We start from the raw sequence: 12,880 nt of genomic DNA, 5'->3' as shown, positions 1-12,880 counted from the left end.
ATATGGTGAGAACACAGAAGGGTATCAGTCTGCTATGCAGGTGTGATGCACACCCATTTTGTCCCTCTTGTGCCCGCCCATGTCCGTCACTTTTCTAAGTGTGACTCAGGGTTCACCCCCATGAATTTTAGTCTGGGCTGATGAGACCATGTTCCTTGAGCACGCAACCTACTGTGTGTTTTTTTCCACTTGCTTTATCTATCTTTATCTATCTATCTTTATCCACTATTTCTGATTTTTGCATATAGACATGTCTTCAGTTATAATCTCCACAAATTCTTTTATATTCATTGTCATAGACAGAGTTTAATAAACTAGTCAGAAAATGTCTACTTTAAATGAGCAAAAATTGAAGGAGTCTAGTTGATGGTCTTAGGTAGAGTGTTCAGTGGGGAAGAAAATTAAAATTAACTAATTTTCTAATTTTAAGGCCAACAGAATTTGAGTTGATCCACTTTTCTACCTACCATTAGCCTTTTTAAAAAAACTGCTCTACTAATCATGTGAATAAGGAAACACAACTCATTTCAATGCATGTGTTCTGTCTTAGACTGTGTTTTATTTTGGGAATTACTTAAGGATGATATAGCAAGACGTGGGAGAGTTTCCTTTAAAATGTCTACTTGTTTTACGTCATAATTCTTTTATTTTAGATTATGATTTATTTTACACAAAATCAGAATAAACATGTGACCTTTAAATGTTTGTAGGTTGAACAGTTCCTTTGAGTTGATGGGAGAATAAAATTGAATTTTTCTTTATACACAATATATATCCTATAGCACATCTTTCACTTGTCTTTTAAAAGGAACTGTTTTAGGAATTTTTTTTTTCTTCTGGAAAATGCTTTGACATGAACTCTTAGAATTCTAGAGTTTGGTCATCATATCACATAATATTGATAATTCCTGCAAACCCATGTGAATATTATTAATCTCTGTGTTAATGCGCAACATCTCACAAGAGGTCTTTGCCTTGGAGATGTAGAGGGCTGCTTTGGGCTTCTCCCCTGAAGTACCAATAGATTTGTTCATGGCACTGGTTTCCTAATTCTTCTCCTTTGTTGATATTATTTTCCTTTTCCCTTCCTTAAAGTCCACATGTCTTTACTAGTGAGATAAATGTTCACTTGTGTCCATGAAACACCAGGGGAAGCAAAGTGTTTTAGGGCTATCTTGTGATTTGATCTCATCCTAATTACCTAGAGAAGATACAGAGGCTTTCCTGTTTTGTTTGGATGAAGATAATCTACAGGAAGCCAGATTCCTGGCTTCTCCCTTTCCTCTGCCCCTTAGGATTAAACCATTTCAGCAAGAGTTCCTTGGGATGAGTGAGAGTAAAACCAGAGAACATTGTCTCCTTTGGGCTTCCTGGCTGATAACAAGGGCTTCTAATTGTTGTTTTTCTCTTGCCCTTCTGGCTCCTATATTGTGGCATCTAATTTGTTTTTGTGTTAGCAGATCTGGAAAGAAACAGAATAATATGTTGAAATATATAAAGAGACAATAAATAATCCTGAAATGGTGTTTGGAGGATTAGCTATTGCTATTTCTCACTTGTATTGCTTACAGACTTATGCCAGTTCATAAACAGTCACCTACTTACAGGATTTTTCTTTGTTTTTTTTAAATAAGAGCAAGAGAAGGCAGAGGTGAGCCAACTTTGCCTTGCTGTATATTTCTGTTCCCTTTATGAATCCCTCCCTACTGTTTTGTTTTGTTCTGTTTTGTTTTTTTAAACCTAAAAACTGGCTGTCCAATCATGGAAAAATTGAGTTGAATTACGTATTATCAAAAAGAGGAAAAATATTTTTAAATTGCTACTCAAAAACCAGCCAAGAGAGATTTGGGAATATTTAGAAGAGCTGATACTCTGAACTACTTTCTTAGATTAATTTCAATTCTTTATTTCTTCTACCCTGATTCTCTTTAATTTTTGGATTTCTTGTCTTCACTACCTTCTTTATTTGCCCCTTTGATGATTAAACATTATTTGTAGCAAAGGAAATAGTAGATGAGTTATTTGCCCAGCCTCGGACTCTGCGTAGTGTTTTTCTTCTGTTGAGGAATACTGAGAAAGTGTGACCCCTGCTGGCTTTGTGGGGTTTTTTTTTTTTTTTTTGACTTGATCTCAGCTTCTGTCCCAAAGCAGTAACATTTAAACTAATATCTATAAGATTAATTTTAAAATAATCAAATAGAAATATAAGAGATCATCCTGTCTGGTGGTTTACAAGCTTAAAGTTTATTTTTTAATATCAAAACTCTTCCTTCAAACACATTTTTACCTGGAACCCTAATATGTGAATAAAATGGATAATGTTGGAGGGAGGAGACTGATTTGAGTGACAGGAGCTGAGACCTACTGAGGTTAAATGACTTGCTCTAGACCGTATTAGCCATTAATCATATTTCCTTTCTCAGCTCCCCAGTTAGTGAAGCTCTCTAAGCATTTTGGTGTTTTCTCTAAAAGTTTCACCCTCCTCTGCAGCACGGAGTTATTCAGGTTGAGTCTAAATGTCCATCTTTAAGAGTCTTATGGCGAAGAGTCCTCACTGAAGAGCTAGATGGTTGAGCTGGATCCTCTGCAATGGGAGGGTCAATAAGTGCTCCTGGGACCTGCACGCTCATTGTTAGGGATCACATTTCAGATTTTATATAAATTTGCAAGTGGGCCCATCGTAACCCTCCCCTGTCCCTATTTGAGGCTGATGTGGCCCTGTGAACTAGGGTCCTAGGTACAACTATGCTGATGGGTTCGAACTTGTGGCTTCAGGAGGGACCCAATTTTGAATAGAAGGAAACAGGCTTCCCCCTTACTCTCATTATGTTTTAGGTGGAACATAATAAAATACATCTTCTGAGTTATTCCTTTAAAAAAGGCATTGGGAGCCTTGCAGGTGTGTTAGAAAATACGTTATAAATAGGTGCCTTCATGTTGATTACAGCCTCTTTCTCACCTTGAACCAGCCTCCCCATTCCCCCCTTCTTGTTTCTCCAGTCCTAAGCTTGGTGATGAGATGGGGGTGCAGATGCTTAGGGAAGGGTTGGGTTGAGTGTGGAGGGCGGAGCATCTGCAGCGTGCCTCCCTGCAGGCGGGGTGAGCGACGGGGGCCATCGTGTGCTTGCGCTGGTACTCGTGCGTGTTACGGCCGTTTGTGCCAAGGCCTCCCACCTGTGCTGTGTTCTCTGTTTCAGCCCCGGCAACAACCGTACATCTTGCCTCCCATGCACGTCCAGTGTGGCGAACACTACTCGGAAACACACACTTCTCAAGGTAACTGGCTTGCCGCTGTCCCTTCTTAAGACGCAAAGTTGAGAACTGGTGATGGGCACTGAGACTTTTTTTGGGGGGTGACCGTGATACTTTCATTTTAACTTTGTCATGGTCTGAATGGCAGCAGGCAACAGCTTGGATTTGTGAAAGGCATGGAATATCGTTTACCCCTGAGAGGAAAATTTCCCCAGAATTGACTCCAGAGGGACTTGGGGGAAGGCAGTGAGCAAGTTCCTTTCTCCTCTTCCTTCTTGTAAGCGGGATAGAGAGGAGAGTGACAGCTAAGCCCCACAGAATACTCTTCACCCTCCTGGTCAGTGTCAGAGAGCTTGTAACAGTCAAGCAGGTTTTCAAGGTGACAGAGAACACAGGCATCCAGAATAACTGGAAGAAATACACACAAAATCTCAGCCCCTCATTTTTTTTTTTTTTTCGCGGTACGCGGGCCTCTCACTGTTGTGGCCTCTCCCGTTGTGGAGCACAGGCTCCGGACGTGCAGGCTCAGTGGCCATGGCTCACGGGCCCAGCCGCTCCGCGGCATGTGGGATCTTCCCGGACTGGGGCACGAACCCGTGTCCCCTGCATCAGCAGGCGGACTCTCAACCACTGCGCCACCAGGGAAGCGCTCAGCCCCTCACCTCAGCCCCTCATTTTAACTCTCCTTTCCGATCTCTCCCACTGGCCCCTTTCTCAGTGCACTTGTTAAACTGTTTTATTCCTCTTTTTCTCCCTAAACACTCCCATGCAAAGTGTGTAAAAAAACCCATTCCAATAATAATTATTCTGAGAATGAGCATTTATAGAGCAATTCCTCTCCTTAAGCACTTGTTCTGAGCACTTGCACTGTATTGTCTCATTTAATCCTCAAAATAAACCTAGGAGATACGTACTGTTATTATTTCCATTTGACAGATACAGAAACTGGGGTACAGAAAGGGTACTGGGGAGCTTGGATATGAATATTGGTGTCTTGACTCTTGAGCCAGGCTCTGTAATCATTACATTAACTGTATGTCAAAAAAGGAATGGGATTAAACATTGGATGTTGACAGTATGGTAAATGGATAATTTGTTTCTGGGTTATCATATGCTAGCTGTTTTGAATCTTTCTGCACTGTCTAAATGTGACCATGGAGACTAAGATAATCAAGATGATGTAATTTAGTAAAACACAACTTTTTATAAGCAGACTAGCAAAGTTACCCTGCTTCTATGGAAGGGCACCAAACCCCATTAAGGTGGATAAATACAACATGTTCTCCTAGTTTTTCTTGCCTATATCATCTCATCTGGTCTGTGTTCCCACCCTTCCTCTTCAGGCAGCCAAGTGTTTTGTCACCTTTTCTGCTTTTTAATCTTTTCTGCCTTTGCTTTCTTCTACTCTGCTCGTGCTTAAATCTATAGTGTAAAAAATGAATATACTTTGCCCACAGAAAAGTGTGTTGGCAAGAGGTTGCCTGCCTAGGGGTGTCTGTGTGTGTGTGTGTTAAAGGAACACTGGACACCCAGAATGGGCCTTACTTTAGAAATCTGCTTTTTATCTCTTTAGGTACCACTTTAAAGTATTATTAATTTTCATGTGAAACTGACCTCAGTGATGAAACCAACTCTAGAGGAGGGTTTTAGACAGTGGCTAAAAAAACCTCCTGATTCTTATTTTGCTGTCCGTTGGTTGCTGATCAGAATGAAGCAGCCACGCAAGCTGGCATCCTGACTGTTATTTGCCTTGTGCCTTGACGGAGGCTCGGCAGTCCCTCAGATACAGGGAGTTTTCCCGTTGCAGTCAGGAAGATCAGCTCCCAGTACTCAATAATTTCAAATCTATTGCCCTATTAAAGTTCTTGACTTCCTGGCCCAAACATCCAGTTCTGTCACTGAGCCCTGAACAAGAGGACAGGTCTCCCAATGTGAGGGCCATTGTTGGTGCCTGATTTAAAAGCTCATGGCCAAATCAAGAACTTAACCCAGGTGATAACGGTTCCGTATGTGCATAGCTTTCTTTGTTTAGATTCACTTTTTCTTTTTAGTGTGCTTTAAAATGTTCCTTCCATATGTTGGCATCTTGCCCAAGAAATTGCCAGTTTTTCCATGGAATGTGTGGGTGGAGACCATGAGATTTCCCTTTTTATGACTTCTGTAAGTGTGAGGATGAACTTGATTGAAGCGGGATGGTGTGGACATTCATGTGCCTCTGTGTGACTTCTTGCAGACAGCATCTTCCATGGGAATGAAGAAGCCTTGTATTGCAACTCGCACAACAGCCTGGACTTAAATTATATAAATGGCACCGTCACCAATGGCAGTGTGTGTAGCATTCACAGCGTCAACTCCCTCAGTTGCTCCCAAAGCTTCATCCAGGCTTCTCCCGTGTCCTCCAACCTCAGCATCCCTGGGAGTGACATCATGCGGGCTGACTACATCCCGAGCCACCGGCACAGCGCCATCATCGTGCCGTCCTACCGGCCGACCCCCGATTATGAGACAGTCATGCGGCAGATGAAGAGGGGGGTCGTTCACACGGACAGCCAGAGCCAGTCCCTGCGAAACCTCAACATCATCAACACCCACGCCTACAACCAGCCAGAGGATCTGGTGTACAGCCAGCCCGAGATGCGGGAGAGGCACCCCTACACTGTCCCTTATGGGCCCCAGGGGGGCTACGGTAACAAACTGGTCAGTCCATCGGACCAGATCAACCCAAAGAATACCACGGTGCCAAGCAAGCCCGGGGCAAGCGCCATCTCACACACGGTGAGCACCCCAGAGTTGGCCAACATGCAGCTCCAGGGCACCTATAACTACAACACGGCCCACATGCTCAAAAACTATCTCTTCCGGCCACCACCCCCCTACCCACGGCCCCGCCCTGCCACCAGCACCCCGGACCTCGCCAGCCACCGCCACAAGTACGTCAGCGGCAGTAGCCCCGACTTGGTGACTCGCAAAGTGCAGCTGTCCGTGAAGACCTTCCAGGAGGACAGCTCCCCGGTGGTGCATCAGTCTCTCCAGGAGGTGAGCGAGCCCCTCACAGCCACCAAGCACCACGGCACGGTGCACAAGCGCCACAGCCTGGAGGTGATGAGCAGCATGGTGCGGGGCATGGAAGCCATGACCTTGAAGTCACTCAACATCCCCATGGCCCGCCGCAACACTCTACGAGAGCCGGGGCCGCCCGAGGAGGTGCCGGGGAGCCACGAGGTCCCCCAGCTTCCCGAGTATCACCACAGGAAGACTTTCTCAGATGCCACGATGCTGATCCACAGCAGTGAGAGCGAGGAGGAAGAGGAGGAGGCTCCGGACCCAGTGCCCCAGATCCCCGCGCTCCGCGAGAAGATGGAGTACAGCGCCCAGCTACAAGCCGCCTTAGCCCGCATTCCAAACAAGCCCCCACCGGAGTACCCCGGACCCAGGAAAAGTGTGAGCAACGGGGCGCTGGGGCAAGACCAGGTGTGCCTTCCTCCCGCCATCGCCAGGGCCAGGGTCCTGAGGCAGGGGCCAGCCAAGGCCATCAGTATCTCCCGGGCTGACCAGATGGCCATCAACGGGTCCTCTCTTGGTCCATCCATCTCAGAGCCCGACCTGACAAGTGTGAAGGAGCGGGTCAAGAAAGAGCCTGTGAAGGAGAGACCTGTGTCTGAAATGTTCTCCCTGGAGGACAGCATTATAGAAAGAGAGATGATGATCCGGGTAAGTGGCTTCCTCTCCCAGGGCATCTTTCAAGGGACAGTTGAACAGGCTGATTTCCACCCTCGCCCGCAGCCCCCCTCTGCTCCTTTTCCATGATTTACACATACATCCTCTGGGCACTGAAGAAAGCGCAAGGCTTATTCAGGGAATGTGGTAGGGATTTAAACATCACTTGGCATATAAACAGGTAGTGTTTCATGTCACACAACTTTGTTTTCACATAAACCTTCCATTCTCATTCATGGCTTCTCATAGGTGTGCTTGGTGCAAAGTGCTGTGAGAGAGTCAGGATATTACAGGTTGGTGGTGTTGAGATTGGTGTCTGGGCCAGCATTTGCTGTTTATTCAGGGTCAGACTTCCCATTGCATGAGCTGCCAGGAGCTCACCTTCCTCCATCTCCTGGTACTTTGGTTTTTCCAGGGGAAAGCATTTTTCCTCCTCCAATTAGATATTAAAAGAGCAACATCCCTTCAGAGCACAGCTTTCTGTGTAGATCTAGATGTCAGGATCGTTCATCAATATTGTCCATGATGTATCCAGCTTTATTTTCAAAGCTTCTTTCGAGAGATGTTTAACACAAATCCAAGAGAATTACAATAAACCCAGAAGTTTACCGTTGAGCTTCCATTAACCACTTATTCTATCAAGAATTCACACATGCATATTTATACACACACCACACTTGTCCTGCAAGTATTCACTCCCTTAAAAAATTAAAAAATCCTCTCAATATAACCATTCAAACCTAGACTGACTTCTCCTCTGCATGTACCACAGCTGAACTATAAGGTAGCCAGGGCTTATTTTAGGAACTCCAGAGCAGTTGTAACTTAAAATGGGCTTTGATGGAGTTCATTAGACTTTCTTCATTTATAAGTCTCCCAGTTCTCCAGAGGGAATCATCCTGTAAAGAAGAGTAAAGAGCCAACATTTTAAGGATGCCAAGTCCCTCGGTTTAGGAATCTAGTCCATAGCAACGTTCCTAGTTTAGACAAACCTTAAGAACATTCTTAGCCTCTCGGTTTTGGCCATCCGTGGAGTATTGCTAAGAATTTGGTACAGGCGTAACTTTTTCCACCTAGAGGGAAATTGTGAAAGTTGTGCTGTGCCTGTGGGAAATAAGACCATTGGGGCTGAGATGCGGGGCTAGGTGCCTTGCGGGGGAGCTTTTTCCTGGGGATGGAATGAGATGCTGGAATGAGATGCGGGCTGGGTGCCTGGGGGCAGAGCTTTCTGAGTTTGGGAAAAGTAATCACTGGTAGAAAGGGATTTTCAGCACTTCTTGGCCTCACACCCCTTTAACACAACTCGGTATCAAGAACCCATCAGTCTAAGCTAAGCATTCAGCTGCTGCCTACATGGTCCCCTAGCCTCACTTAGGTCGTATTCATTCTCCTCTCTTGTTACCTGTATTAAACAAAAGCCTGTAGCCAAATTCATGGCACTGGTTCCCTACATAGTGCTTCAGGCATTATCCCAAAGGAGCAAGGGCCTTTTCCACTGTTTCCACGTGTCCTCGCATCCCATCCATTGGGTAAGAGCGAATAGCCAATTTTACCCCTTAACTAGTTCGGGAACATCATTACCCCAGACCTATGTAATTTTTCCTGATTTTTTTTTAATGTGTACCTTCTTCTTCTTTCTTTTTTTAAATTTTTTTAATTTTAAGAAATGTTTATTTCTTGGCTATGCCTCGTAGCATGTGGGTTCTTAGTTCCTCGACCAGCAGCTAAGATCCTGGTCCCATGCATTGGAAGCATGGAGTCTTAACCACTGGACCGCCAGGGAAGTCCCTTCTCTGATTTTTTCCCAAATCCTACACACTTGTGAGCCCAAGGGCTGCCGCCCTTGGCTGGTGTCCCAACCTCAGCGTAGGACTTGGAGGGTCTTCAGTGAGCCAGGCAAGGTGGTGACCACCACTGGCACTGACTCTTGGGGTGGGTCTCTATTGTCTTTATGAAGAAACTCACCCCAGTGACCTCCCCACATCTCAGATGGCTGTCTGTCCCCCCCACCCCCCACCATGGGTAGCCCTTGCCTGGCTTGTTAGGCATGGCTAAGAAGAGAAGGCTGTCAGGGCCTCCCTAGGATAAGAAAATGAGAAAATGTAACCAAATAGGAACTGGAGGGAGACAGCTATGGTGAGAATTTGCCCTGCAGGCAAGTCTCTCCCTCCAATTCTGGAGCTGCTTGTCCATTTGATGGATAGTTCAGGCCTGTTGTCTTAGCTTCCCCTGGCTCCAGCTGCTGCCTGGAAGACATTTCACTGTCTTTAGTCACCTAACCCAAAATCAGGTACTGGGAAGAGAAAAGACCAAATCAGATCTTTGAATTAATTATTTTTGATCTCTGGTAATAAGCTGATAGGATAAGTGAGGAGGAGCTAAGAGAAATAGGTTATCACTGGGGTTTCAGTTTTCATTAGGTAAGTAGTAATCCTTTCCCAAGAAAGACAAATAGGTTTCTTTGGGCTTTGGGCCCAGTTGGGGTTACCTTATGGTGCAGGTGGGAAGGATGCAGAAGGACTGTTGGGAGGACCTCAGGACCATTTATAAAAAAAAGTTTGCTCTCTTACAACTTTGCAGAGGAGTAAAACATTCTCAACTAAAAGAGATAATGGGGGGAAAATTCTCCCTCACAAAAACGAACTAATAAACAAGTAAACTAACACCTCCCCCCTGCCAACACACCCCACCACATTTAAATCCAAAAATTTCAAAATCTGTCTGGGGTTGAGAAACCAGGGCCATTCTTAAGAATATTATACCTTTGGGACCTTTCTCACTTTCTCACAGTTAATCTTCCTCTGAGATGCTCCTTTTGTTTGTCTGATGGGTCAGCCCTGTCACTGGACCAAGCATCTTATTGACAGAATCACTCATAAAGGCCAGGGCTCCATTCTTTTTTTTTTTTTTTTAACTTTATTGAAGTATAGTTGATTTACAATGTTGTGCTTAATTTCTGCTGTACAGCAAAGTGACTCGGATATATTTATATACATATATATTCTTTTTCATTATGGTTTATCCCAGGATATTGGATATAGTTCCCAAGGCTCCATTCTGACTGTAGGTGGCCTTGAGGGGATGCATGTAGGGGTGTAATGCCATCCCCTACACCCACAATTAGAATAATCTGCACTGTGGCTCCATCAAGATACTTCTCTGGGGAGTAGATGTCTAAATGACAGACTAAGAAAAAAATACCTAAAGGTTTGAAAAAAGAAAACAGGAATAAGATGACTCCTTCATCTGTGGCAACCAAAGGAACCTGCAAATTGGTTTCACTTTCGTGTGGATCAGAATCATAAACTCTGTAAAACTCATCTGTTTCTATGCTTTATGAAGTCTCTCTGTTCTTTTGTCTTCTAAGACAAAATTATTTGGTGGAAAATGCTCCCATTGCCTTGCCTGAAATGAGTAAATGGAGGTTTGTTGGTACCTCAATCAGTTTAGAGGGCGTGAGGAAGCACAGCCATAGACCAAATAACAGGAGCCCCGACGGATCCAGTTTCAGAGTGTCTGTGCAGGTGAGATAGAGAGGAGTTGAAAAGCCACAAACAAGGGCCAGGTGTTAACAACCAAACCTTCCCCTAAGTCCTCTGCTTGGCCCCTAGATCCATATACTCCCATGGCTTAGTCACATCCAGTGGTGCTCCACCATGGTCACTGGGGGCCATGGTGTCCATTCCTGTGGGTCTTCTGGATGAAGCATGAAGGGTGCTGCTGGGTAGGGCATCTCAGGTGGCCCCAGGCTGTGGTATTAGTGACTTTGCTAAACCACAGCAGCTCTCATTTTGGGGATGATATCCCGGGGACCAGAGAGAGTCAATACAGGATTAACACCCTCAGTCTTAGCCCCTCTGAATGGAAACTTGGGAAGGTTTTTGTCTATTTATGTATGTATCCAACCTCTTAAGAATGCAGCAAACAGTTTTTATAAGGTTTTTACTGTTTAATCTGTATAAAAGGTCCATCAGTGGGATTAAGTTTGATTATTCATGAATCTCTGTTTCTCTCTTCCTTGTCCTGTCTTCCTTCAGCCCTTATCTTCCTAAAGTGTCTCATGTACACTGTTTTCTTGTGAGCCCCGTGGCAGGGTGTATTTGTATGGAGTCTTTGCTCTTGTTTGTTTGTTTGTTCGTTCATTCCTCGATTTTAAATAAAAGCTCAGGAGGCCTGGAGGAACCGGCTTCCTCCGGCACAGTGGGAATAATGGGAAGACTGTGTTTGAATTTGCCCTGCTAATGGTGATTGTCTGCATTCCTTGGCTGGGGAGTTACAGATTTGGGGAGATTAAAACACATTCCAGCATTCTCCTGGTATTACAAACAATGAGAACATGCCTTTTCTTGCCGCAAGAATCTAGAGAAGCAGAAGATGGCAGGCCTGGAGGCACAGAAGAGGCCACTGATGTTGGCAGCCTTGAACGGACTCTCGGTTGCTCGGGGCTCGGGGCGGGAAGAAAGTCGCGTTGATGCCACCCGAGTTCCCATGGATGAGAGGGTAAGCGCTGGGCTTGTCAAACATGTGACTCATTCTCTGTGGTCTTAGGATTCCAACGCTCTCTCCTCGCCCAGACATGCCAGCACGAAGGCGTGTTTGACGAATTCATTCTTCAAGTTGAAGCTTAGCAAGACCTGGTCTGTGCTGTATTAAATTGATCCTTTTCAACATCTCATGTTTCTTTGTCAGGTTGGTGCCATGACGACCCCTAAAGACACCAGCCCTTACCTAGCTGTGTGGCCTTGGTCAAGTCATTCAATTTCTCTGGGCCTGTGTCTTTATTTTTTTTTGCAAAGTGGAGAAGTTAAGCAGTTGCTGTAGCTCTCAGTTTCTGTGATTTTTGTGAACAAATACCCTTTATTAGGGAGTGATTCTTTTACCCACGCATTTATAGAATTCTTTAATACGCTGGCCCCTTGTTTGGCTATAACATATGGCTGATTTATAATTGTTAGGGTAATGCACTGTGGGAACTTTGGTTTTGAAAAGTAACCAGAAGTTGCGTGGTAGTGTTTCAGAGGTGAAGAAACATGTTCTTTTAGTTCCTGAAATTGCTGTCAGGTTAAGAAACAGGTCATGTGAATGTCATAGAGTGCATTACAATAAGATTAGGGTTTTAGGTTTTGCCAGCATGTATGAAGTATTAGCATGTTCTTAGAGCCAGAAGGGTCTTTAGAGGGATCATTTAATTAATACCATGTTTTGTTATTAGTAGCTTGACCGTGGGAAAAATAAAAGGTGGGGCGTCTAATCCTCACGACTAGAGGACTGTGGACCAGTATCATCATAAAATTTAGCTAAGAACAGCTGTGTAAGTGGAGGGACGGACGTTTGGGTAATTAAGATGAACAATCTCCTTATCACTAGAACTTTAAACAGAGGTGATAATAACAAAAATACTAATTTTGAATTTCAACTCTTGCCTGGTCTGGCAGATTTGTTCTGTTTAAGGTATGAGTGAGACGGAAATTGGTTATTGGACAAGAGACACTAGCAATATGGTCAGTAATGAGACCGAATAATCAAACCTTAGTTGTCCATCTTGAAACTACTTATTAGCATTGTCACTGTCAATATTTTTAAGAAATCTGGTGGCTTGGTTGGAGTGTTTGGATAAGATAATTCAGAGAGCTGGAGATCAATTTCTGTTGCAGTTCAGAACCCTGAAGAAGAAGCTCGAAGAGGGAATGGTGTTCACAGAATATGAGCAGATTCCAAAGAAAAAGGCAAATGGCGTTTTCAGCACAGCAGCTCTGCCAGAAAATGCTGAGCGCAGCCGTATCCGGGAGGTTGTCCCCTATGAGGAGAACCGCGTAGAGCTCATACCGACCAAAGAAAATAACACAGGCTACATTAACGCCTCCCACATCAAGGTAAGAAGTGGGAGGTGGAGAGGGGCGTGTTGGGAAGG

General features: G+C 44.6%; 1 protein-coding gene across 3 annotated transcripts in view; it reads left to right on the top strand.

Moving 5' to 3' along the window:
• Window positions 1-12,880, top strand: part of PTPN14 (protein tyrosine phosphatase non-receptor type 14) — a 175,751-nt gene that overhangs the window by 139,729 nt on the left and 23,142 nt on the right. For all 3 annotated transcript variants that reach the window (XM_082615025.1, XM_082615027.1, XM_082615026.1), the window contains 4 exons: window positions 3,198-3,276; window positions 5,486-6,963; window positions 11,326-11,469; window positions 12,624-12,842. In XM_082615025.1, coding sequence (XP_082471151.1) covers window positions 3,198-3,276; window positions 5,486-6,963; window positions 11,326-11,469; window positions 12,624-12,842 — 1,920 coding nt within the window. The remainder of the gene's footprint in view (window positions 1-3,197; window positions 3,277-5,485; window positions 6,964-11,325; window positions 11,470-12,623; window positions 12,843-12,880) is intronic.

The sequence above is a fragment of the Mesoplodon mirus genome, assembly GCF_964341445.2.
Source record: "Mesoplodon mirus genome assembly, chromosome: 3".
Taxonomy (NCBI): domain Eukaryota; kingdom Metazoa; phylum Chordata; class Mammalia; order Artiodactyla; family Ziphiidae; genus Mesoplodon; species Mesoplodon mirus.
The sequence above is the reverse complement of the archived record's forward strand: the minus strand, read 5'-3'. Positions and strand labels throughout refer to the sequence as shown.